This window comes from Mustela nigripes, chromosome 8 (assembly GCF_022355385.1).
Source record: "Mustela nigripes isolate SB6536 chromosome 8, MUSNIG.SB6536, whole genome shotgun sequence".
Taxonomy (NCBI): Eukaryota; Metazoa; Chordata; class Mammalia; order Carnivora; family Mustelidae; genus Mustela; species Mustela nigripes.
Window position 1 is genome coordinate 86,129,728 of NC_081564.1, and position 27,060 is coordinate 86,156,787.

The following is a 27,060-nucleotide window of genomic DNA, read 5'->3' on the forward strand; positions in this document are numbered from 1 at the left end:
TGTGTCTAATAAAAAGGATATTTTTCCAACTCAAATATCCAGTACTGACATGCAGGGTATTTTCTCAAACTGTCAATTCAGTCATATTGCTAAGTGCTTAATCAAAAAAACATTTCTACTGATGGGTCTGAGTGGTAAATTACCTGATTTCAAAACCTCTTTCTGAAACTTAGTATCTTCCTTTGATATAAAACAAAAAGGAAATTGGGAAAGACTAAAAAAAAAAAAAAAAAAAATCAGATGTTTCTTATTGCAATCTGGTATTTTTACTCATGACTCTTGGCTGCATTTAATCATAATACAATAATAGATGTTAATAGTCCATAAAACCTCTAGCTGGTGCTTCCATGGTCCATATTTTCACTTCTTAACTGTAGCATGTTCAAAATCCCTCAGGGACGCACTAGTCTCAAGCAGTCTATCTAATGAAAACAATGTACATGTAACACAAAGTTCATCCAAAATCGTGTTGTTCACATGTCACACAACGTACAATTATATAACAAGGACATAAAACAACATAGAAACAAAGTGAAACTAAGAGTAAAAAGAAAAATTGGGATAGTCTTAATCAGGAACTAATTTCTTCTTCAAGTTTCCAGTAAATCTCAAAATGTATTTAAAAACTAAGGAGCACTTGGTGACCAGCAACCAAATTATGAAATGAACATATCATTGTGCAGCGGGGATGTCTTGCCGAAGGAATAACAAATGTCTCTAATTCTTAAGTTTGGATAAAGGCAGTGGAATGAATTTAGAAATATGTCCACTTTTCACAATTCACTAGAGAATTTTCGTTTCACAGTCCCCATGTTTGTATAAATAGTTCTTCTCTGAAAATAAAACACAGTTAAAACATTTTCTCCCAGTGAAAAATGCATACAAATACATGAATTTATCAAGGTAATATAGAGCATGGAAATGCATTCACCTAATTCAAGAATAGTTGATAGGCTTGAAGTGTTTTGAAGAGTTTAGCTGTCAAGCAAATTTAATTGGAGACAAATTAGTCTAATAGAGATATAGATTATCAAGTGCTAAAAGTAAAGCTCTTATGGTATTTGATCACAAAATAGATGTACACATAGACAGCTAGTATTTATGGAACATTTACACTGTTAAGCATTCAAATCTGATATCATAGAATCTGGCATAACATGCTGCACTTAACTTTGATGACATAAGCTACATATTCATGCAAAAATAAAGAGTGCACACACTGTATAAATACCACCAAACACTTAGTGTATGAATCTGAGTAGAATATTGCCAAATTAAATAAGAAAATTACCAACTGCATGTGTCGACTTCAGTTATATTGAGACAATATTCCATTGTTTTTGTTATGAAAAACTTGCATTCTGATTTTTTTGAAAATTTACTATTTTTTAATTTTAACCTTGAAATATGTAAAATTTAACTTGCTAATTTAACATCCTTTTTGAAATAACATTCTAGTACAATGCCTGATGATAAGAATATGAACATTTATTTTAAAGATGTGTATGCTAAAAGCCATCATTCCATCAGCACTGAATCCAGCATATTTCTGATTATGAAGTATTATGAAACACTTATCTCAAGAGATAATGAAAAAGAGCACATTCCCTAAAAAAAAATCTACAAGACAATTGCAACAAAACAAAACAAAACAATACAACAAGGTGGGAGAAGGAACCAAGGGCATTCGCTTACCTTGAATTTTCTTTTTAGACCCTAGTTGTGTTGTATTCAGATTCATGTTTGCTTAGAGACCCAATGAGGCAGAACCTGGAATGTTATGGCTATTTCATTCAACAAAGTAATACTTGCACAAAAAATAAATATGCATACAAATATTTAGTTAAAAGCATTCCTAAAAATTCATAAAATTATGGAAATAGATTTTTTTCCATCAGCATGCAAAAATATTAAATCAACTGAAAATATTTTAGGTTTTGAAGATGCATGATGAATTGAGAAAGTATGTCCATTTATAAAACAAACTGAATGCTAGTAAACATGCAAAACAGGACATATGTATTTCGGGTTTTGGGGGTTTAAAATAGATATATTTTCCCTTAATTAAATTTTCCATCCCCAAAATTTTTACCAATTTTAGGGCTAATAATATGATACTGATGATATTATCTTTATGTTGAAGGTGAATCAAATGTTTCTACTATTTTTTCTACATTTAAATATAAATGTTTAGTATTTTAGCATACCATACTATTATATGCAATTTGTCATGTAAGTATCATGTGATATGGGAAAAAAGGGTTTCGGCATTTTCATTTTCATACAAAAAATATAATACATCATATTGCAAAATACGTTATTTTTACATTAAAATTATTTAATAAGATGGGCTACCCATCTTGGTAAGGCAGTTATTTCCAAATAGCATTTCATATCTGAAAATATATTAAGTATTGATGAAAGCAAAATTCATGAATATGTGGCAGCAAATTAGCAATACAAATTTATAATATAAATTAAAACCATAATTTTTGTAGAAATAAATACTAGATATGTGTAGAAATAAATGACATATCTTTGGTCTGTGTGTGCTCACACCCAAACACCTATGTATATAAATAGGACTTAGGAAGGGTCTGGATAGCATTGAAAAGGAAAAGGGAGAGGAAAAAATTGAGACACTATGGTTTAAATTGTTATAAAAAGAAACTGAAATAAGAAGATCAACTAGAACACAATATTCTGGAGGCATTTCAGTCCTCAGGTTCTAGGTGTCATCAAAAAATCTATTGATACTGACCGCTGGACGGCTTTGTCGTGGCGGGACAGCCTGTGACTCGTCGTTGGCACCTCCTCGATCTCGTCAATGTCACAGGCATCTGCAGCATCTTGCGAGTAGTTGTGTTTCATGACGAGGATGTTTCTTCTGCTCATGGGCGGGATGAGGGGTTTGATGGGCTGTGGGGGCATCTCTGTCAAGACAGAAGCATCTCTTGTGCTGAGGTTACTGCGGCTGCCTTTCGTACTGGACACTTGTGACCCACAGTGATGGTCGTGAACGCATTTGGAAGAGGATCTCCGCAGTTTATGGTAGTTTTCAAAGTCATCTGCCACATCTGCAAAGTCAGCTGTAGCTGCTGTCCCTCTTAGAGTACATAACTCATAATGAGGAGGTTCAAACACCTCCTGGAAAACTGTCTGGTCAAAGTCTGATTTCCTTTGGACATATTTTTTACGAGGCTGTTTGATCTGCACAATGACAGAAATGATAATAAGGATGATCACAATGCAGGAAGTCACGCCAATGACAGTCCCGCTGGTGTTGGTGAGCTGGTCCAATAGGCTGGTTTTCCTCTTCTCTACAGGTTGAGGAGAGTGAAAACAACAAACAAAACAAGAAACAATCCACCATGCATTAATATGGTAGTCAGAGCACATAAAAAGGTGTACACTGAGCCGAGAATTTGTACAGGCTTAAAGTAACATGAACAAATCTTTAAAAATAAACAAGAAGCTTCCCTTTTCACAAGGGCCCTATCTTCTAAACTTAGAGATAGACCTCCCATTGCCCAGCATCCTTACTTTCAACATACGTTTGAAAAAGTTCTTACAAGGTCTTTAGCAAGACATTTGGAAATAAATTAGTAATGTTAAAAGCAGTAAATTATTTTTCTCTTCATAGGTATAAGAAAACATCCAAACTCGACTAGTGGGAACACGACTCTACCTATATTGTTTTGAATTTATTCCTGAGTTAAATAACTGAACTCACAATAACACCAATATTCTAATACCAAAAGGTAATTAAATTTCTTGACAGACACTTCTGGAATGGTAGCATGACTCCATCTGTGGGCCTTTTCCCCAATGAAACAACCACAACTGGTAAAAATAATTAAAAACAAACAAAAATCTGTATCTATATTTATACTTACTATATCTTTACCTATATCTATCTATCTATCTATCATCTATCATCATTTCTGGATATTGTCATAATGGAAACAGCAAATGGAAGTACATTTATTCAGGGAAATTTACTAAATTTCTTTAAGAACAGTGAGAATCTGTCCTTTAAACCCACTCCCTACCCCCACCCCAATTTGCCATGATGGAAGCTTACTTAGGGAGGTTTCAGACAATAGCACAGGGCTTCCTCTCCCTAATGCTCCCCACCTAGAGCTACAGTACCTCCCCAAGTGGAACAAACCACAAGCATCTCTCACCTCCCCCCAAATCCATAGTGTGGGGACGTACTGTATTCTAGGCAAAAGATCCTCAGTTATCAAGGGTTCCATTCTTCCTCCCAGCCCCCACTGGTAGGATGGAAGCCCTACACCAGGTGCAGAAGGCTGAGAATATGTGTCTCCCATCACCTTTGCCCAAGCTCACTCATTGAGTCGAACTGCCTAGAGAGGCAAGCTCAGAAGACAAGAGGTCACCACCCTCACCCCGTACCCTACTCATAAAGCAGAGGTGTTACTCCAAAAGAAGTTGGTCACTATCCCTGCCTCCTTTCAGCACCCAAAGCAGTAATGCAGACACTTTGGCAAAGAAGGGAGGCAGGCCACAAGAACAGAGAACACTAGAGCTTTCCCCAAAGAAAGTTACATTTTTTGAAACAGTGTGGAAAAGTTCAAACCTAAGGATATCTCAAAACAACAGACATTTTCTGGGAAGCGATTTAAGAAGAGACTGTCAAGCTCCACAGTAGCAATGAGCCAGACACTAGAACAGGTAGAAATTTAACATAAAATACCAGGAAAATAAAGAAAACCCTCCTAGTTTAGAACAAATCACAAAGCCTAGACTCAAAGACTAACCCTGAAAGACTCAAAGACTAACTAAAGGAACTGAATTTAATTGGAACAATTTACACTCCTGGGAACTGTCCAAAATGACCTAACAATCATTTGGCGATTAATAGAGAATAATAGCTGGGTGTGATAAAAAAAAAAAAAGACAGATAAACAGGACAGGAAAAAGATGGTCAGAGAGTGTCTTACTAAACCATGGCCATCTGAGGCTATGGTATGCTTGCCCACAGCATGGTCTCCATGCAACACCATCAGTGACAGACATCACTGAAACAGTCCAGCCAACTCTACACTAACACACACACACACACACACACAAAACAAAACAACAACAACAACCAAAAACAAACAAACAAACAAACAAACAAACAAAAAAAAAACGATAGTAGAACAAGCCCTGGGGAGAGAGGAATTAGTATCCAGAATTGCTACAATACATTATCTAACATGATGTTTCCAATAAAATATCCCAAGGCATGTAAACAAATGGGATAATGCAATTCATACACAAGGGGAAAAAAGCCTAGGGGAGGGCCAGACATCAGACTTAACAGACAATGATTTGTTACAAATATGTTCAAGGAACTAAAGGAAACAATGGCTAAGGAAGTAAAGAAAAATAGGAGGATAAGGTCTTATCACGTGCAGAATAGCAACAGAGAAAAATTACAAAAAAGAAAAAAAGTGAAAAATCTAGAGTTGAATGGCACAGTTGCTGAAATAAAAACTTGATTTGAGTGACTCAGCAGTACATTTCAGCTGAAAGAGGAAAGTAACATCAAACTTGAGGAGAGATGAAGGAAAATTATGCAATCTGAAGAAGACTAAGATCAAAAGACACAGAAAAATGAACAGAAATGAGACAAACCATCAACGGCACCAACCTAATGGATGAGAGTATAAGAAGGAGAGAAAGTAATGGAAAAACATTCAAATAAATAAATAAAAGGTGAAAACTTCCCAAATTTGGTGAGCAAATTCCATCCAAGAATTTCAACAAATTCTGAGTAAGATAAATGAACTGATACCCAACTCTGACCTATAAGATAAAAAATGTTGCAAGAGAAAATCTTGAAAGCAGCAAGGAAAAAATAACTCCTCACATAGAAAGGAACCCCAATCAGATTAATAGCTGATTTATCATCAGAGATTTTGGAGGCCAGGGGACAGAGGCATGACACATTCAAAATTCTGCAGGCCAAAAAACCAAAACAAAAACCACTTTTTATCTAATATCCAGCATACTAACTTTCAAAAATGGGGATAAAATACACATTTCCAGGTAAACAAAACTAAAGATAATTTAATGCTGAAAAAATGCCTTAAAAGAAATATTAAAAGAAATTAACTCCTCTATGTGAGGAGTTATTTTTTCCTTGCTGCTTAGGGTCTGAAAGTGACTTCAGACCCTAATTCAAACCCAAATTAAAAAATAGAGAGCAAATTAAAGAGGCAAATAAATAATGCCAATAAAGGCCATTATATGCAAAATTACAAAGAACTATATAGTTGCATATATCTTTGGCATTCTTCCCTTAACTTCTTAAAAGAGTAATGTCATACATATAAATTTGTAATGTTGGGCCTATAACTTATAGAAATAGTAAATATTTGGTATTAACAATACAAGTGATGTAGGTAGGAGCAAAACTGTCCTGGAATAAGAAGTGACATCAGACGGGAATGTGAATCTACAAAAACAAAAGAAGAGAATCATAAATGGTAAAGAAGAAGTGTTATGTAATGAACTGCATAATATATTCTTGCTCTAAAATTATGTAAAGTAATAACACAGCAATGCATTATTTGATTTGAAAATACATAAAAATAATATGGACAAAAGTAACAGGTAAATAGAAAGAGAACAGAGCTGTATTGAAATAATGTTCTTAAATTAGTATAAATCTGAAATACATTCTGAGAAGTTAGGCTTTGTGTTGTAAGACCTAAAATAATCACTAAGAAAATAACTCAAAAAAAAAATAATGAATACTGTTTTTCTGAAATAAATAAATTGAAAAATTTTTTTAAAAAGTCACTAAAGGAATTAAAATGTTACACTAAAATGTATTCACTTATAGCAAAAGAGACCAATAAAAGAAGAAAAGAGGAACAAAAATACGTGGGACATAGAGGAGAAAAGAAGTAAAGTAGCTGATGTAAATCCAAATATACATCAATAGCACCACTAAATATGAGTGGATTAAACAATCTAATCAAAAGGCAAATATTGTCAGACTGGATTAAAAAATAAGATCCAACTGTATACTGTCTACATTAAACATACTCTATGTTCAAAGATACAGATGGACTGAAAACAAAAGGATAGAAAAAGATTGAGTATACAAACTGCATTTAGAAGAAAGCTGGAGTGAATGTGCTAACATTAGACAAAATAAAACAAAAAGTGATTGGTTTTTAATGATCAATAAGAGGGCCAAGCCATCAGAAAAATACAACAATTTTAAACATATATGGACATAACAACTAGCTCAAAAATACATATAATGAAAATATACAGAAATGAAGAAAGCAGAAAATTCATAATAGTTGGAGAATTGAACAGGTACTTTCAAAAATAGATAAAATATAAAATATAATGTCATCTGCAAAGAGAGAGAGTTTGACTTCTTCATTGCCAACTTGAATACTTTTTATTTCTTTTTGTTGTCTGATTGCTGTTGCTAGGACTTCTCATACTATGTTGAACAAGAGTGATGAGAGTGGACATCCTTCTCGTGTTCCTGATCTCAAAGGGAAGGCTGTCAGTTTTTCCCCATTGAGGATGATATTTTCTGTGGGTTTTTTCATAGATAGATTCTATGAAGTTGAGGAATGTTCCCTCTATCCCTATACTTAGAAGGGTTTTAATCAGGGAACAGATTCTCTATCTTGTCAAATGCTTTTTCTGCATTGATTGAGAGGACCATGTGGTTCTTCTCTCTTCTCTTACTGATTTGTTCTATCACATTGATTGATTTGCGAATGTTGAACCACCCTTGCATCCGATGGATGAATCCCACCTGGTCATGGTGGATAATCTTTTTAATGTACAGTTGGATCCAAAGATAAACTGAAAATGGATAAAAGACCTCAATGTGAGGCAGGAATCTATCAAAATCTTAGAGGAGAACAAGGCAGTAATCTCTTTGACATTGGTCACAACAACTTCTTTCAAGATATGTCTCCAAAGGCAAAGGAAACAAAAGCAAAAATGAACTTTTGAGACTTCATCAAGATCAAAAGCTTCTGCACAGCAAAGGAAACTGTCAACAAAACACAGAGGCAACCCACGGAATGGGAGAAGATATTCGCAAATGACACTACAGACTAAGGACTGATATTCAAGATCTATAAAGAACTCCTCAAACTCAACATACACAAAACAGATAATCACATCAAAAAATGGGCAGAGACATGAACAGATACTTCTCCAAGACACATGGTAAAATGTCCATCATCATTAGCCATCAGGGAAATTCAAATCAAAACCACATTGAGATACCAGCTTACACCAGTTAGAATGGCCCAAATCAACAAGACAGTAAATAACAAGTATTGGAGAGGATGTGGAGAAAGGGGAAACCTCTTGCACTGCTGGTGGGAATGCAAGTTAGTGCAGCCATTTTGGAAAACAGTGTGGAGATTCCTTAAGAAATTAAAAATAGAGATTCCCTATGACCCTGCAATTGCACTACTGGATATTTATTCCAAAGATCCAGATGTAGTGAAACAAGGGCCATCTGTGCCCCAATGTTCATAGCATCAATGGGCACAGCTGCCAAACTTTGGCAAGAGCCAAGATGCCCTTCAATGGATGAATGGATAAAGAAGATGTGGTCCATATATACTATGGAATATTATGTCTTCATCAGAAAGGATGAATACCCAACTTTTATATCAACATGGATGGGACTGGAAAAGGTTATGCTGAGTTAAATAAGTCAAGCAGAGAGAGTCAATTATGTGGTTTCACTTACTTGTGGAGCATAAAGAATAACATGGAGGACATTAGGAGAAGGAAAGGAAAGGTGAACTGGGGGAAATTGGAGGTGGAGACGAAGCATGAGAGACTGTGGACTCTGAGAAACAAACTGAGGGTTCTGGAGGGGTGGAAAGTGGGAGGGATGGGTGAGCCTGGTGGTGGGTATTAAGGAGGGCACATATTACATGGAACACTGGGTGTGGTGCATAAACAATGAATGTTGGAACACTGAAAAGAAATAAAATAAAATGAAATGGAAAAATAAATAAATACCGGGATCAGTCTATACCTAAACTGGACCTACTGACCGAGTATTCAGTTACATACCAAATATATAATTGACCTTTAACAATGCAGGGGTTAGGGACACAATCCATGTGTTTTTAAAAATCCATGTACAACTTTGACTCCTCCAAAAGCTAACTACTAACAGCCTTCTGTTGACTGGAAACCTTATGACAATGTAAACAGTTGATTAACACTTAATTTGGTGGTGGGTATTAAGGAGGGCACATATTGCATAGAGCACTGAGTGTCATGCATAAGCAATGATTTTGGAACACTAAAAAAAAAAAAATAAAACAAAACAAAAATAAAGTTCAAATGTAAAAAAAAAATAGATAAAATATGGTCGAAAATGAAAACAGAAACAGAAAACTTGAACAATGCTGTAAACCTACATCACTAGAGCAAGCCACCTAATAATGGCAACATGCATTCTTTTCAAGAGCACATGGGACATTTTCTAGGACACGCCCTGTGTTAGTCTGTGGTACTAACTCCAGTAAACTACAGGTAGGCTCCTTTCCTCACACGTCACCTTGTTGCACTTCACAGATACTGTTTTCGACAACTGAAGGTTTGTAGCAATCCTGCATCAAGGAAGTCTATCAACACCCTTTCCCCAATAACATTTGCTCACTTTGTTTTGCTGTGTCACATTTTGATAATTCTTGCAATATTGCAAACATTTTCATTATTACTATATTTATTACAGTGACCTGTGATCACAGATTTTTGACTTGCTGAAAGGTTTTGTGATGGCTAGCAGTTTTCAGCAGTAAATACTTTTTAATTAAGCTGCATAATGCATTGCCTCTATACACATACTGCTATCAAATCCTTAATAGACTGCGGTGTAGCGTAAACAGATTTTATATCTGCTAGGAAACCAAAAAATTCATTTGACTCGCTTTATTGCTACATTAGCTTTATTGTGGTGGTCTAGAATGGAATTCGCAATATCTCTGAGGGTAGCCTGTCACAAAGATCGAAATGGTAAAGGTGTGTTCCCTGCAAGAGAATGAAGTAGAAATCAAAATAGTGGTCTTGCCATCTGGAGAAGATAAACATGGAAGCTCAAAAAACCTATCCATTCACATTCTGTTCACTTCTCTCTCATGTCAAATGGTCCTACATGTGTGGGAACAAATCCCATTGGGCAAATAAAGCTTATTACTACCAATCATTAATGACACTAATTTAAGATTCTACTACACAGATAACTTACTCTCCCATCATTTAGAAGTGGTTCCTTGAATAATCATCTACTTCCACCATCAAAATAATCAAGGCTGCATATGCCTTTCTCCTTGACCATGAACCATGCCTACTATGGTGATGTCTCTTGGCTTCCATCGACAGAAGACATTTTAGTAGACAATACTGCACTTGAAGCAGGAAAGGGTTGATTGCCTGTTATTTCCCTTTACAAATCATTTAATATTGAACCTGAATAAAAGAATATGCCTGGCATTTTTCAACTTAACTAAAACACGCAACATTCATAGCCAACCCATGGATTGTTATCTACATAAACAGACCTTTGTGTTCAAGCTAGAAAAGGGAGCAGGGATATTGGGAGCTATTTTCATTGGAAAGGAAGAAAAGCATTTTGGTAGCAAAACTGAAGTCAAGTTAAGTGGCTGGAAGTATCTGAAAGCACAAATGTTCCTTCAGTGCACCTTCCCCCTGGAGTACATGCACACAGTCCCGAGAAGACAGACTGGTGAGAGGTGCAGGCACAAAGGAAAGGCACCAGGTCTGACAGGAAAAACACGCTGCACTAAAAGCTGCCTTTCCTCTCCAGGGCTCTGCAGGTGCTAACAAGGTGTCTTTAATGAGCATTCAAATGTTAAAGATTCTCTACTATACATTAATGAATAAGGAAACTTCTGGCAAAAGCAAAGAAAGACGTTTGCACATAAATTACAAAATATACAGGAGGCTCCACAAAACCCATATGCATATCAATTTTCAAGTCACTCTGATACATTTCCACATCCTAATAAAGGCTTCCCACTCTACGGGCAGAGGACTTCTGCAGATTTTTGATCATTACCTTTACAGTGATTCTCGTCCCAAGGATACACACAGTTCTGGAGTCCATTGCAGACCAGTGTATTGTTAATACACATGTTACTGTGGCAGAAGAATGTATTGCCTTCACAGGGAGCTAAAGATAAGAGTAGGAAAGGAAAATGAAGAAAAAAGTTAGACCTGATACTCTAGTAAATCACTCATATTGCAAATCTAAAAACAAAAACAGTAGAATGATAATTTCCCGTCAAATTGAGATAAATCACCTGACATTCTGTTCTCAGAAGTGCTGCCATTGTGGTAATTATTCCTTGTGTTGCTAACAGGGCTGGCACTTCTCTAGATGTGCGTAGTTTATAAAACTGGCACAGGGGGTTTCCATCATAAAAATGAAATACATTATTTCTATGGGTCTTTTTTTCTTTGACACGGTGCATTCATTTAACAAAAATAAAGTGTCTGCTGCATGGATAATGCTATGCTTTACACTGAAATTCTGTCTGTACAAATGTAGTATTGTGTAAAAAGTCTTCATTCAATTAACATTGAAATAATTGCATAAAGCACAGACTTGCAAAATACTAATGAAGAAAGTATGTATCAAACATCCTTATACTATCACTGAAGCACATGAACAAAACAAAGAATACCACGGAAATTCAGAACAAGGGAAATTAATCCTGAACAACATAAGAAAAAATGTATTTTCTCATCAATGTTTAACATATGCATGGTGATGAAATTAGCCTACTTTGCATGTATTTCACGCGTCCTAGTAACTCTAGGTACAGTGATCCACGATCTCAGGTTACAGTGTCTACTCAGGGTGCTGGGAGGTAAAATAAGAACACAGGGAAGGTATCCAACACATGGACATGAGAAATAGTGAGGAGTTGAGTGCAGCAAAGTAGAACATTAGATATGACTTCAATATTAGGAAATACATATATTTATCAAAGTAATAGGATGTTTACAATACTCAGTCGCTGGAATAACAGTGAATTCGGGATGGTAGTTTACAGATCATGCTTCACAGCTAACTTTTGTTTTTACCTTCACAGTGGTCCCACCTATCTTAGAAAATGTGACTTTAGTGTTTCACTTTTTTCTCAATAATAGTTCTAAAGCCCTTTTAAGGATAGATTCTAGAAAAACATATTTGATATAAAACACATCATTTACAGTGGCTAATCGATGAGTAAAGATTTATTAATGATCAGTACTACTTAAATGCCAGTCATGTGGTAATGACTTTTTCACCTTCAAGACTATATATATCATGGGTATTTTGGAAAGTTAAAAGTTAAATACTAACCAAAAACGTCAGGCAAATAATTTGCATATTGCAACTTAGTGTATTTTAACACACCTAGAGAAATCCTAACAATAGTAATAACAAAAAACAAAACAAAACAAAAACACTCAAATCTTGAAAATAAAAAAGATACGGCCAAGATAGAGCTAACTCAAGCAAAGTGATTCCTTCTGGATCTCCACAACCCTGCCTCCACACTCTTCCCTCGCCCTTCCCAGAAGGACAGTTCCTTCTTCCCTTGGCTTGGTTTGACTTTAGGTCCCTGGCTAAAGATTTAAAAATGTGTGGTGGTCATTTTGAAAAACAAACAAACAAAAAACAAGCATATTGTAGAGTAGAAAATATACAGTAGTCATTTTGTAAAGAAAGTATCATGCTAAACATGGGCTGGTGACTTGTTAAGCATCATGTAAGCCTTTTATAATGTAAAGTTTAATGATCTGATATATGATTGCAAAAATCTGCTCTTTAGTAAGGAATGAAATTTAAATTTCTGTATTCAGATATGGCTTTCACACAACTGATACGGTCTGTTAAGCAGATAATGAATGTTGTCAAAATGTGTACATAGAACAAGAAGTTTTCTGCAAATGGAGTAGCTGTGAAATGCCTTGGTAAAAAATAAATAAATAAATAGATAAATATGCCCTAATAGAGTGGGGTGGTTCTGGAAGTACAGTTATCCATCAAGTAAAAAAAAAAAAAAATACCTTTAAGAGGGCATAAATTTTATTGCCCTTCCAGAATAAGTTGGAAAAATTGCTACAATTACTATTAAGTAGAATGGGTTAGTTTTTAAAATTTTAAGTATGTAAATAAAAATGACATTGGATTCTGTAATTGAACACAATACATGAGAATATTGGTAAGAGCACTGAAACTTAAATTATGAATTCTCCAAATGGGATTTTGTTTCTAGTTCTGCTGGTTTGTAAGTTGTGAACATCTCTTATACGCCAATGTGCCAGTATCAGCTATGGTTAAATATTGGTGGTTTGACTGGTAACGTAACAGGTCCTCAGGACTGTCAAGAAATCACATTCCTGATGCACTTCCTTACGTCAAGTGATTAGGGAAATGTGCCAGCTAATCATCTCGTTCTTTCCACTTATTATTATTCTAGGTACCATTCCATCTTCTTCTTCTTACTTTTGCCAGAATTTACAGAATTGCTATGAAAATGACAAACACAAATAAAGAGCAAATCTTGCAGTGGGTAAGAAACAAATGTGTAACGACTTATATTGGGTTCTGAGTGTTCTTGTATGTCTGACTATTTCTCTCACGTAAATGCACATAGGCAATGGTTCATTAAAGATCTTATTTCTACCTCCCGCTGATAAGACAAAGCAAGCCATGTTCTTATTGTGCTTTCGAGGCTGTCTGGACACATTCTACACACTGACATTATTTTCCATGACCCACCACACATTCCCGATATCTGTGGCTCAGAGGCCAAGTATGTTCCTCCCCTCTCTCTGTCCTGCAATATCCATTCTCCACTCTGCTATCCAAATCGTATCAGCACTGTATTCTCTGTGCGGTTTTGAAATATTATTCCAAACTACCAAGAAAATTATCTTTTTCTTAAATCCTATTATACTTAAAATTTTCAAAAGAGCTTAGCACGTAGCATAGGCTTATGATCTTTCCCCACATGTTCCTTGAGACTAAGGACATGCCTCTAAAATATGTTCATTTTTAATCTCTCGTATGGTTTAACATTTCTAGGCTTATAGTAAATATTCAACAGATACTTTTAATTGATTACTGTTCCTGAGCAGAAGGTTAACTCTGGAGGTGCCTGGCTGGTTCAATTGGCTAAGCATTTGACTTTTGATTTGGGCTCAGGTCATGGTCTCAGGGTCTTGGGATCAAGCCCCGTGTCAGGCTCCACGCTCTGCATGGAGACTGTTTGTCCTTCTCCCTCTGCTCTCCCCCTGCTCTCTCTCTCTATCAAATAAATAAATAAAATAAAAGAAAGAAAGAAAGAAAGAAAGAAAGAAAGAAAGAAAGAAAGAAAGAACGAACAGATTAACTCTGGCCAGGGTGCCCACCTGAGTGTCCCAGAAAGCAGAACACTCTAACAGATGTGTTTATTAGTGGAGAGCTAGCCTTCAGGTATAATCCAATTTGTGATATTCTCAGAAACTACACCTCAGATTATTTCCTTGGCTCTTACTGTGGCAGAGAAAGACACATTCTACCGGTTTGTGAAGGACTTGTTCTACTTAGAAATTCAGTATGCATTGTCATAAGCTCTTGCCTCGTAAAAACCAGCCACCTTATTTCCTAAAACAGTCTGTAACAAACTGAAGGATGAGATTTACTCACAATAACATGGCCACCGAGGAAGCAATACTCAGTACAGACTACCTCACATGCATGGTTCCCAACATCAAGAATCTACTTATTTCCGGAAGGAGGTTTTCTGTTGCTATCAGGATAGCAAATGTAGGGGCGCCTGGGTGGCTCCGTGGGTTGAAGCCTTTGCCTTCAGCTCAGGTCATGATCCCAGGGTCCTGGGATCGAGTCCCACATCGGGCTCTCTGCTCAGCAGGGAGCCTGCTTCCCCCCCATCTCTGCCTGCCTCTCTGCCTTCTTGTGATCTCTCTCTGTCAAATAAATAAATAAATAAAATCTTAAAACAAATAATAAAACATGTAGCTTCATATTGGCTTTTTAAAAACTATGTAGAAAAAAATATTTTCATGGCTTTTGTCGTTGAACTTTTTTTTTTTTTTTTTTTTTAAGAGAGGGAGGGAGGGCAAGAGAGGGAAAGAGAGAGAATCTGAAGCACACTGCCCACCGAGTGCAGAGCCTGACGCAGGACTTGATCTCACAACCTTGAGATCTTGACCTGAGCCTAAATCAAGAAGCAGATGTTTAACTGGCTGAGCCACCCAGGTGCCCCATTTCTGAACTATTTTAAATTGTATTGAAAAATGAGCGCAGCTCTGCAACCTTGCTTCGTGGAAGGACTTACTGAACATCCCCATTTTATTATTTAGACACAATACTAGGTATTTCTTTTTTAAGAGAAGGACAGAAACTGAACATAGTGAACTACTCTAGTCAGTCAAAAGAACGTCGTGTGCACAACTGCAGCATTGCTCTTGATACAAATCCTGCAGGTAACATAGAAATGGTATATTCTAACCCCACTAAATGGGTCTTACCTCACCGTTCCCTCCTCCCTCCTGCACCAAAATATATCCTTCTGTGCAAAGTGTTATTACTATTATTTATTATTATTTGGCTATATAAGAGACTGCACATTAGAACGAAGCTTAGCCTGTGTTTCTCCAGACACTTCAATCCAGGACAGCAGAGTCCTGATGACTCTATTGTGGGAAGAGCTGGGTCTCAGCTTCGAGGAGTAGTAATCCCAAAGGATAGAATAGCTCCCTCCATGAACACTTACTAGTTATCACATCTGTAAAATGGGAATAAGGATCATACTTACCTAAGTGATTTCATAATGCCGAGAACTGTGGATGCAAGCGTTATGACCATAAGCTATTCCAGGACACAAGCATTGCACGGGGACTGTGGATCCAAACTGCTTGAGACTGAAACCCAGATCCACCCTTCCAGGTTGTGCAAACTTGAGCCAATGCTCCTTAAAATCCCCCAATTTCGGTTACACCTATAGAAGGGAGGCTAATCTTGACTACCACATACAGTTGTGAGGATGAAAGGTGATCTGTCTTGAAACACTGTAGCCAATATAGGATAGACGCATGGTAGCTGGTTTTGAATTATGATGATAATTACCCCAAATCAAATAAATACAACCTCTAATATTTAAGGAGATACAAAATATGAAAGTAGAGCGATGTAATATTAAATAACAGTCATTCTAAAAGTAGTTACCCGTCAAGTATAAAAAATACCTTTATGAGCACACGGTCATTCACAGATCTCTCACCAACACTGGAGGACCACGCAGACCTAAACAGATGATTTCATACATGACAGGGTGCAATAAACGGTGTCTAAAAAGATGAGTTATACACACATGTGTTTACTCTTTTGTGTAATAAAAGGCATAACTGTTCTATAGAGAGCACAACACTGTAAAAGAAATAATGAAATGGTTTCAGCACATAGATGTATAAGCTATTATACCTCAGGGTGATATTTAAAATATCTAATGATCAACTCAAGGGAACCAACCCGTGGGAGCAGTGGGACGCTGACCGCTGGGCCTCACTGGGCACTCCCGCACGGCGGTGCACACGGGCTCTGGGACAGCCCCGTTCACAGCCAGGAATGTATCGTGAGACATCCTTTTCTCAAAAATGTCTGGGGAATATTAATTTTAGAGTGTCCCTAGCATATCTTTCTCCAAGCTGTTACTTCCTACACCACCTACGGTTCATTTCACAAAAATCCAATCCCACATGCAAAGCGGACAACTCCCTCCTAGGAGTCACAAAATGGTTTCAAATTATTTCTAATATAACATGAAGGAACAATGACCGGTAATATCAATAATTAATCTTACAAGACTCACAGAAATTAATGTGTTTATCCCTTTTCTCTCTTGAAAGTAATTATACGAATTTAGCAATATATTTAATTGTGAAAACAAAGTCACTAGTACACCAGAAACTTGGAAGCTCCAACTCTTTGAATCTATGTTGTTGTAGTATTTTCATATGAAAAGGAAAAAAAAAAAAGGTAAATCTGTAACCAATCTCCATTTTTATAGTCAACTATACACCTTTCTAGATATGTTCAGAGCTTTCCTAAAACTGAGACTTGCTGAGTTATTTTAACATCTTGGGGAGTAATTTCTTTGCTCTACTCATGCCTATTATTTTATACTTCATATACTGAAGTTCAATTCTAAAAAAGAAAGAGAAAATAGATTTTATGCATGTTAAATACAATGGCAAATGCCGATCTTACCACATGCTTAAACTACACTAAAGGAGGAAGGTTTAGATGTAGAAAATAGTTATGATACTTCTGATTCACAGGATAATAAGATGATCAAGATATGTGCATTTTCTCACACCAAATTGGAAAGACAGATTCAAGTCCCATCCTGGAAAGCCAAGACCAGCAAGTGTGTATAATAGATCTGGGTGTTTTGGCTCCAATCTGAGTGTTTTTTCTGGCTCCCTGAATGTTTTTTTCTGAACTTTTTAGTGATCCCATAAATTGAGGTTGGAAAAAAGTGACAACAATGTTCTACAACTGTAATAACAAAGTTTTAGGAACAGAGAAACACAACATACAGATGCAGATTTTGAAAGCATCGATGAGTACTTTAAGTCCAATTTAAAAATTTCAATTTAAAACATCTCAAGCAAACATTTATCCAAATATTTCATGATAAGTTCTTCGGAAACATGAAATTTAATGCAACATTTTGCTCTAGCAAGGAAGAAATGTACTGTGGGTCAGTAAGACTGAGAAGCACGGTGCCCTTCCATTATCAGCTTTTGGTAAACCCTCCCTTGTTCACAGAAGTGGGTACCATGAAGCCCATCTAACTTTGTTTAATCCAGATGCTCCAATTTTATTAGTTTACCGCTTGATAGACAAACGAGAACAAAAACAAAAGCCAAAGCAAACTCTTCAGAAGTCTTACCACGGTGTTCAAAAATTATCGTGATAGAATTCTTATTTCTTGAGGGAATAGAGAACAGCATGGGAAATTACTAAGGTATAAAGCTGGATGAGACATTAGGAAACATTTTGTTTTAAATTATAAAGCCTCACATACAAATATGCACATGGGAAGATTTTACTGGAAATATTAAGCAAAAATGTGGACAATGACTATTTCTAGGATATTCACAAATGATATTTAGCTTTTTTTGAGAAATGTTTCATATGAACATACACACATAAAAATATGTATGCCGATACTTGTGTATCTGTACATAAACACACATTTATTTTTTGTAATTCAGAGACACATTTTAACTTTTCATGAAAATAGTATTTTTAAAAATCTTTTTTTATTTTTAAAATTAATAATTAAATAATATTTTATTTAATATTATATTATATTATTTATTTTAATAATATTTAAAATATTTTTATATTATTTTAAATAATATTTTTTAAAATAATTTTAAATATATCTTCTTTTTTATAATTTAACCAGTAAAATAATAGTTTTCACAAAACATTTATACCTTACGATATTTAAAGATAATTAGTGAACTTCGTTTTCACTGAATTCCTCGCTTTCTTTGGGGTGGTTTTGAAATGCTCGCTTGTACCCGCTCTCACCACAAGGTGGCAAGCATGCACCATATTTCCTGAAAGAGCACTTCATTCTACCCCAATGTGTAAATCCTACAGGAGTCTGAGACAAACAACATATACTTATATGTTGCTGATTTTTAAGAATAAAAACTTCCGTAGAAGACAACCTAAATAATTTTGGGCATATCTGAATTAGTGGAGGGAGGACAAGAGAGAGAAGGGCAGTCACAACACTCAACATAAAGGAAGTTTTATTTAAAATGTTAATAAAGAGTCATAAAATGTATTTACTCTAATGTTAAAGTTCTAATCTTGAATGTTTCACCATTTTTCAGTATTGTGCCACATGTTTACAAATATTGTTCCACTTCTGTACTTAAAATTTTCAAATTTATAGGAAGTGTTTAATGCTAAAGTTACTAACGCTCCTTCTCACTATTGGGGTCATTTCTTCATAATGGCTTTCTTTTTCTTTTTATTATTTTTTTCTCTTTTTCAGTGTTTTTTTTTTTAATTCCAGTATAGTTAATATACAGTAGAATTTGTTTCATTTGTACAATATAGTGATTCAGCAACTCTCTAGAGGACTTGGCGGCCATCACGGTGAGTGTTCTCAATCCCTTCACCGGTTTCTCCTCTTCTTTCTGGCAACCACCCATTTCTTCTCTGTAGGTAGGAGTCTGTTTTCCAGTTTGTCTCTTTCTTTCTTTAGTCTTCTGTTTTGTCTCTTATATTCTGCAGATGAGTGAAATCACATGGTATGGGTCTTTCTCTGACTGACTTCCCTTAGCATACATAATACTCTCCAGATCCATCCATGTGGTCGCAGATGGCAAGATTTCATTCTTTTAACGGCTGAGTAACATTCCATTGTGTACACACCACATCTTCTTTATCCATTCATCTACTGAGGGACCCTTGGGCTGGTTCCACACTTTAACTACGTAAATAATGCTGTAGTAAACATAAGCGTTCACATCTCTTTTCAAATTTATGTTTTCACCCAGTTGCATTCTTTTTCAATTTGGTAATTCACTAAATGCCACCCTTAAGGAATATTAAAAAGGAAATTAGAAACTGGCAGATTTCTTTTTGAAACATGGATACTTCAAATACGTGTGTCTTATGGTTCATAAAACTATCATTTGTGGGTTCATTCAAAGTCAAAGGACGTGATAATCCACCAAGAAATAGAAATGATGATCCTTTTACTGATTCTACCGTATAAACGACAGCTCAGATGCTCCCTCCACACCTCCTGACCCGAGTCTTGTTCTCTCCACGCACAAACTCCAGATTCTCGCCAGCCTCAGGTGCTTCAACTTCTTTGACATGAAGTTTGTCAAAAGCCCAACCCCTCTGTTCTGGCCTGTGTGGTTGCAGCCACACGTGCACACACACTCTCACACACCCATATCACTGGGTCTTCTACTTCTCGTCATTATCCCTTGTGAGTTCTCCCATGTGAAGTTGGAGTGGAAATGGTCACAGACATGTGCGGAGCTGCAGGAGAGTGAGGGCGTAGCTTGGAGAACACTTACATGTCCTTGCTTCCATTTTTTAATTCAACTTTTATCCGCCTTGAAGACACTGACTTATGAAAACTTTCTGACACTCAAGATGCTCTAGAGCCTATCAGCCTCCCTCCTTTGCCTGGGAGATGGAAATAAAGCTTAAATTTATCACAAATATGTAAATGGGATACATATCCACATTATATATTTAAGTAATGAATTCATACTAAGGAATGAGATCTAGCATAGTTGGAAATTCAATTACTTTTATTCAATAATTTTAATTGATTTAGATGACAGAGAGGATTTTCTCTCTGCCTCTCAGAACCCTGTAGTCAAGTCTCCAGGGTCATCATCCGAGGCCCCTTCTCTTCTCTGTCCATGGTCTTCCCCTAGGGGATCCCAGCAGACTTAAAGTCTCTGACACTCTCTTTTCTCCTGGGCTCACCCTTCTGGCTCTGTCTCCCAGCTAGCTTTATACCAAACCATCGAACTCCTATATAACATCTCCACTTGGGATTCTAAGTACCATCTCAAATGGAAAATGTGTGGACAGGCTTGCAGAAACAGCTGCCAACTTAATCCTCTTTAACTACCTTTTCCCCAACCCATTCTTCCCCTCACACCTTCCTGACGTTAATAAGGAACAGGACTATCCCCCATCCTCTCGGCCCTTAACATTGAAGGTTGAGGTCATTCTTGGGCCCTTTCTCCCTCAATACCCACATCCAAAAAGCCTTTAGTTGTCTCTGCCCTATCTGTCTGTCTGTCTATCTCTCTATCATCAATCCATCTACCAAGTTCTTGCCGTCGGCTCCACTGATACAGGTGGCTCACGGGCACTTGTCACCAACTTCCCTCCTATAGCAGATGCATGGACACAGCCGCCAGAGGAAACTTGGTCATTTAAAACTATAAATCAGACCGTGGTTCACCCCACTTTCAAACACTCTGAAACCTTACTTTAAAAGGTTAGATTAAATCCCAAACTTCTCAGGACCCCTTCTGCTCTTCCAAAATATTGACCCAGCTGCCTCTTGAACTCCAACATCACCCACCATAACCCTGGGACCCCCAGAGCCACACCCTTGCCCACCATGTTACCCAGTGTTGTTGTTTTCCCACAGTACTTATTAGGATTAGAGTTTATCTTCTTTACTTAATGTACCCGTACATCTTTTTCCTCCTCTTATAAAAAGGTAAAGCAAGGGAGTTTTCTTATTCACTGCTTTATCACTTGGGCTTTGAATAACACGTGCGTTTTGGAGATGCTTACTAAATACCGGTTGACTGACAGGCATCAGAGCAAAAACTTTTCAATAGTAAAATGGATATGGAGGGCAAACTTCCCATTAAATTCTGATGATCATTTTAATTTCTAAGGAAGAGGTAAACCTGGGGTGCCTGTGTGGCTTAGTGGGTTAAAACCTCTGCCTTTGCCTCAGGTCATGATCCCAGGGTCCTGGGATCGAGTCCTGCATCGGGCTCTCTGCTCAGTGGGGAGTCTGCTTCCCCCTATCTCTCTCTGCCTGCCTCTCTGCCTACTTGTGATCTCTGTTTGATCTCTTCTTTTTCAAAAAAAGAAAGAGGTAAACTTTTCTTAATGAACTAAAGGGAAGAAAAATCTAAAACATCAGAGATAACAATTATGAGTAAGCATCTCAGTAAGAATTCAAAAACTTCAAAAACTGGATTCAAAAGTGTATAGCTTGCTGCTAAGTATCATTTTTAATCATGATATTCTAATTACAGAAAAATTATATATATATATATATATATATTATATATATATGTTTTCTTTTTCCCTAAAATAAATGGAAAAACTCCCCCTGCCACCACATTTTAAACTTAAAAGGTCCCTGAGGCTATGCAATTAGAGGAAATGAACTTTTTTTTGAAAGATGATGACCAGATTTCAGGCCAGAAATAGATTTGTGCCTCTTCTCTTTGCCTCCTTTATCATCTTCAAATATTTTTTTTTGAAAGATCAGTATCTACCTCCAAAACTCTATGTTCCAATGTGACTTAGTTATCTGTCAAAATATCCAGTATTATTAAGATACATTTTAATCTCTTTTTTTTAAATTTTTAATTTTTTATAAACATATATTTTTATCCCCAGGGGTACAGGTCTGTGAATCACCAGGTTTACACACTTCACAGCACTCACCAAAGCACATACCCTCCCCAATGTCCATAATCCCACCCCCTTCTCCCAACCCCCCTCCCCCCGGCAACCCTCAGTTTGTTTTGTGAGATTAAGAGTCACTTATGGTTTGTCTCCCTCCCAATCCCATCTTGTTTCATTGATTCTTCTTCTACCCACTTAAGCCCCCATGTTGCATCACCACTTCCTCATATCAGGGAGATCATATGATAGTTGTCTTTCTCTGCTTGACTTATTTCGCTAATCTCTTTTAAATACAAGACAATCTATTCACAATTTGAGTCTAATCCCACTCACATTTATTAGATTTCCCCAATCTTTCTGCTAGAATCACATATTGCTACGTCTCCAAAAACACATTATATTAAGAAAAGAAAAGCATCTTCATGAGAAAAGTATATTCCACAGAGGCCATTTCTTTCTTCACATAGGACATGAACCACATCATGATCTTATCCATTCTGTTTGATTCCAAGAATGAGTATACATTTTTATACTATGTTGCATCTGCCTTGGGTCGGCTACATGATGATTTATTCATCATCTGTAATCAGACAGGACTGCATGACCATAAGGAGGATATTACGGTTCTTTGGGGTCAGTACTCTGATGGTTATTGTACTTGGACATGTGTCTCAGGCTTCATTTTCATGACTGTTGTAACCATGTCTGCAACAGTTGTAGAGACATGCTGTTCTGTTAAAGTTACTATATTTGGTTTCATTGTCAAACATGCCAAGTCTGAAAAATGGGAACTGAGGTAAATAAAGAGTAGAGTGGAGAAAACATGGGCCATCATAACCTCGAGTTTGTGATTCTCCTAGTTCAAAGGCTAACAATTCAGAACAATAGTTTTCTGTCTGCATACAATGTCTATACAAAGTCTACTTTCCGTGGTAGACATAAACTACACCAGCTGTAAAGTCAGAATCAAAGAAATCAATATATGTTATCCCCGAGGAGTCTACCAAAAATTAGAAGGAATTTACTGCCTTTATTCTTGTGCACAGGCTCCCCAGCAGACTGACAACTAAAGACAATGTTGACCTAAAAAGTTCAATGAAAATTTTGCAAAATTTTCTAAGTAATTCAACAAATACATATAGAAACCAACATGATTTGAGTATTTTAGTCTAAAAAGCCACCCAAGGAAATTGATTTTAAAATATTAATTATTCCACTGACCTGTATATCTACATGCCTACTATTTAAAAACATAATTGGAGTTAAATGACCAAGTCAATAATAAATGTCCACCAATAATTAACTTCAAATATTAAAATATCTCTGATAGTTGTTTTCTTCATGCTACAGTTGGACTCAACCACATGCTTTAAAAGGAAGGTTGGGTCCCTAGCAGACTATACAAGTTTATATTATAATTCCTTGCTCAAAGTCGTCATTAAATTTGCAAGTAAGAAACTACTGATTATGAAAATTTCCATAATGTTATTATCCCATTAATTAACAGAATAGGCAACCACCATTTGCTCTGTTCTGAACACATATATTTAAAAACATATATTTAAACCTAGTAGCTTACTTCTGAGGGTAATCAGAACACAACTGTTGATGTAGGTGTGGCCAAACAACATCGCAACAGGGTCAGGGTCAGGAAGGTCAGAAATGGGAAAAGTGAACAATGAGATCTCTGACGTGGCCTGGCAGTGGTTTTCCACCAGGACACCCAGCAACTCCTGAGTCATGATTTGTGAAATGGAGCAAAAGCAACGTTTTCTTTCTTTCTTTCTTTTTTTTAAAAAAAGATTTTACTTATTTACTTGACAGACAGAGAGAGAGAGATCACAAGTAGGCAGAGAGGCAGGCAGAGAGAGAGGGGGAAGCAGGATCCCTGCTGAGCAGAGAGCCCGATGTGGGACTTGATCCCAAGACCCTGAGATCATGGCCTGAGCCAAAGGCAGAGGCTTAACCCAATGAGCCACCTAGGTGCCCCAAAAGCAACATTTTCTAATTACATACAGCGTCTCAAATATCAGCACAAACTCAAAGATTTACTCATGTCACCCAGCAGAGGAAGGACTGCATGAGCTCTAGTGTTCTAAGAACATTACAAAAATGTAGGCTTACCCAGGAGCATCTGTCATGCCATACACAAGTCATCAGGTGAGAGGGTCTTAGAGGTAAAAAGTTGAGAAGTTCTAATGTAGACCACGGTAATTATCTAGTCTAAAAGAGCAGGTCATAAGATAGTGACCTGTCCTCATGTGTTGGCATTATTACAACTCCCCAAAAAACCTCTTGATTGGTTATCATTTCCTGACATTGTAGATGTATCTTGATTTTCTCAATATAGAAAATAATGTATATATGGGGCACCTGGGTGACTCAGTTGGTTAAATGTACAACTCTTGATCTCAGCTCAGGTCTTGATCTTGGGGTCATTAGTTCAAACCCCGCATTGGGCTCCACATTGAACATGGAGCCTACCTAAAAATGTGTGTGTGTGATGTGGCATATATACTCTTCTCAGATTTAATACATCCCTTCAGAAAGTCATTTATGTCAAAAGTTTTATTTATTGCTTTAAAAAATATTTACGAAAACAAAAACTGTTCATTGTAGGAAAATCACAAAACATAGAGAATCAAAAAACCTCATCACCTAAAAATAATCACTATTACTACCTTAACTGCATTGCCTTCTATACACATGCATTGCACATATAGTAGATACTTTATATTAAACATTTATCACACATGTTGATAGAAATACACAAATCATAAGAGTGAAAAGAGTATATGTAGGTTCCAAGAACCATCTAACCATTAACTTAAGCAGGTTTCATTTTTTTAAATGATTCTAAATGTACTTAGATGTACTAATATATATATATATATATATATATATATATATATATATATATATATATACTCTTAGGTTAATTTTTTAGATCTACAGGAGAGATCTTAATTTTATTTTTTAATCTTTTTGTTTTTTATGATTTTTAAAAAGATTTTACTTATTTATTTCGGGGGGGGAGGTAACATGCAAGTAAGGGGAGCAGCAGAATGGGAGGGAGAGGAAGGAGAGGAAAGAATCTCAAGCAGACTCTGTGCTGAGCAGGGAGCCTACTGTGGGGCTCGATCCCAGGATCCTGAGGTCATGACCTGAGCTGCAACCAAAAGCCGGATGCTTAACCAACGGAAACACCCAGTACACTTTTTAAAAATTTTTAAACCTGTAAAACTTCTCCTTTTGTACCATCAGACATCTATTCTCATTTTACTACACTATCTCCAAAACTGGGTATTTTATTATTGCTATTTTTGTAAAGCAATTTGATAGATGAAAATGATGTCTTTTTCCTATTGGAATTTACATCTCTTTGTTCACTAATATGGATAGGTGTGTGTTTCCTGTACCAACAAGTCATTTAGCTTCTCTGGATATGAAATTTTCACTTTATCTGCCCCATTTTCTTTTGGTATGCTTATATAACTTTCTCTAATCATCTTATGCAATCTTTATTCCTTATCAGTTCAGAATATTTACCCACTGCCTGCAGTTTCTGTTGCCAATTGCTCAATTCAGCTTTTCCTTTTTGAATTTTAATTATGTTTTTGTAATAATATATATCTTAAAATTTGTATATTTGTCTATCTGATATGTTCCCTTGTCTGTAAAGTGTTTTATGTCTGTTTTAGAAGACAGGCCCAAATCAGACATATGTGCAGAAATTTTCCCAGCCTATTTTGTGTATTACTGATCTTTCAATCTATGCCATCTGGTATGGACGCAGCTGTCGGAGAGATATAAGTAAATATTTCCTGCATCATTGAAGTAGTCTTAAACTTTTTAAAACACACCAAGCCATAACAGTGAGGCATGGAGATCTCTATCAGTAAACATATCACTTTACATTTTGGTCTGTGTTATAACTGGTAACATGGCTGCCTGTAATAAATACCACTTTTTCTCCTTTCATGAAATACATGTAAATACAATGCTTTTTAGTCTTACCATTTACCCTAACCTTGTAAGTGTGTTTGGCCTTGCTTTTTCTGGAGAGGACATTAAATATTATTGTTGTGAGTTTGATCATCATCAATATTTTCTGATGTATAATCTCAGAGTGCCACTGAACGTGGTGCATTTTACATTCATAATCAAATATCTATATACTTTTCCCCCTTTAGGATCTACCAAAGTTAGTTTACCGAGGTCCTATGACAAGTGTACTTGTATATAGCAAAACTGGGAAGGCACACTACCGAGGAGAGAATGCAAATTGTGTATACAAGAGGCAGATAGCCACCAAGTTAGGCTCCAGACAAGAAAGGATAATAAAACTGAACCATGAAATAATAACTGATCACTGTGGCCGAAGCATAAAGATTCTACTAATCTAAACCAAGGCTGGAGAGAGAAGAAAAATCCCCTACAAAAGAAGAGCCGGGCATTTAAAATACAGTGTCTCAGTGGGTAACTTACTAAAGTAACTGAGGACGTATGTGGTCACAGTGTGGTGCAGAGTACCAGACAAAAATCCACATTTTCTGAAGTGAGTCACAGGCTGGAGTTCAGTTTGAGTGAGTGCGGTAGCAACCCATCCATTCATTTCTGCGCCTGGGTGCTCACATGTTTGCGGAAGTAACAAAAGAACAAATGATAGCATACAAGCAAGTATCAAAATGAAAACCCTGATGACTAAGTTAATAACATAGTGGTGGTGGTTACTTAACTTTTAGGGTCACGCTGATGTTGGAGTGATTATTTTTATGTATTTCCTA

General features: G+C 36.4%; 1 protein-coding gene across 1 annotated transcript in view; it reads right to left on the bottom strand.

Moving 5' to 3' along the window:
• Positions 1-928: 928 nt before the first annotated feature.
• The window catches only part of NETO1 (neuropilin and tolloid like 1), a 107,989-nt gene continuing 81,857 nt past the window's right edge, over positions 929-27,060 (bottom strand). Inside the window, exons 8-11 of the mRNA XM_059410096.1 lie at positions 11,105-11,218; positions 2,762-3,320; positions 1,696-1,770; positions 929-978 (exon numbers count right to left, since the gene is read on the bottom strand). Coding sequence (XP_059266079.1) covers positions 1,710-1,770; positions 2,762-3,320; positions 11,105-11,218 — 734 coding nt within the window. The 3' untranslated portion in view covers positions 929-978; positions 1,696-1,709. The remainder of the gene's footprint in view (positions 979-1,695; positions 1,771-2,761; positions 3,321-11,104; positions 11,219-27,060) is intronic.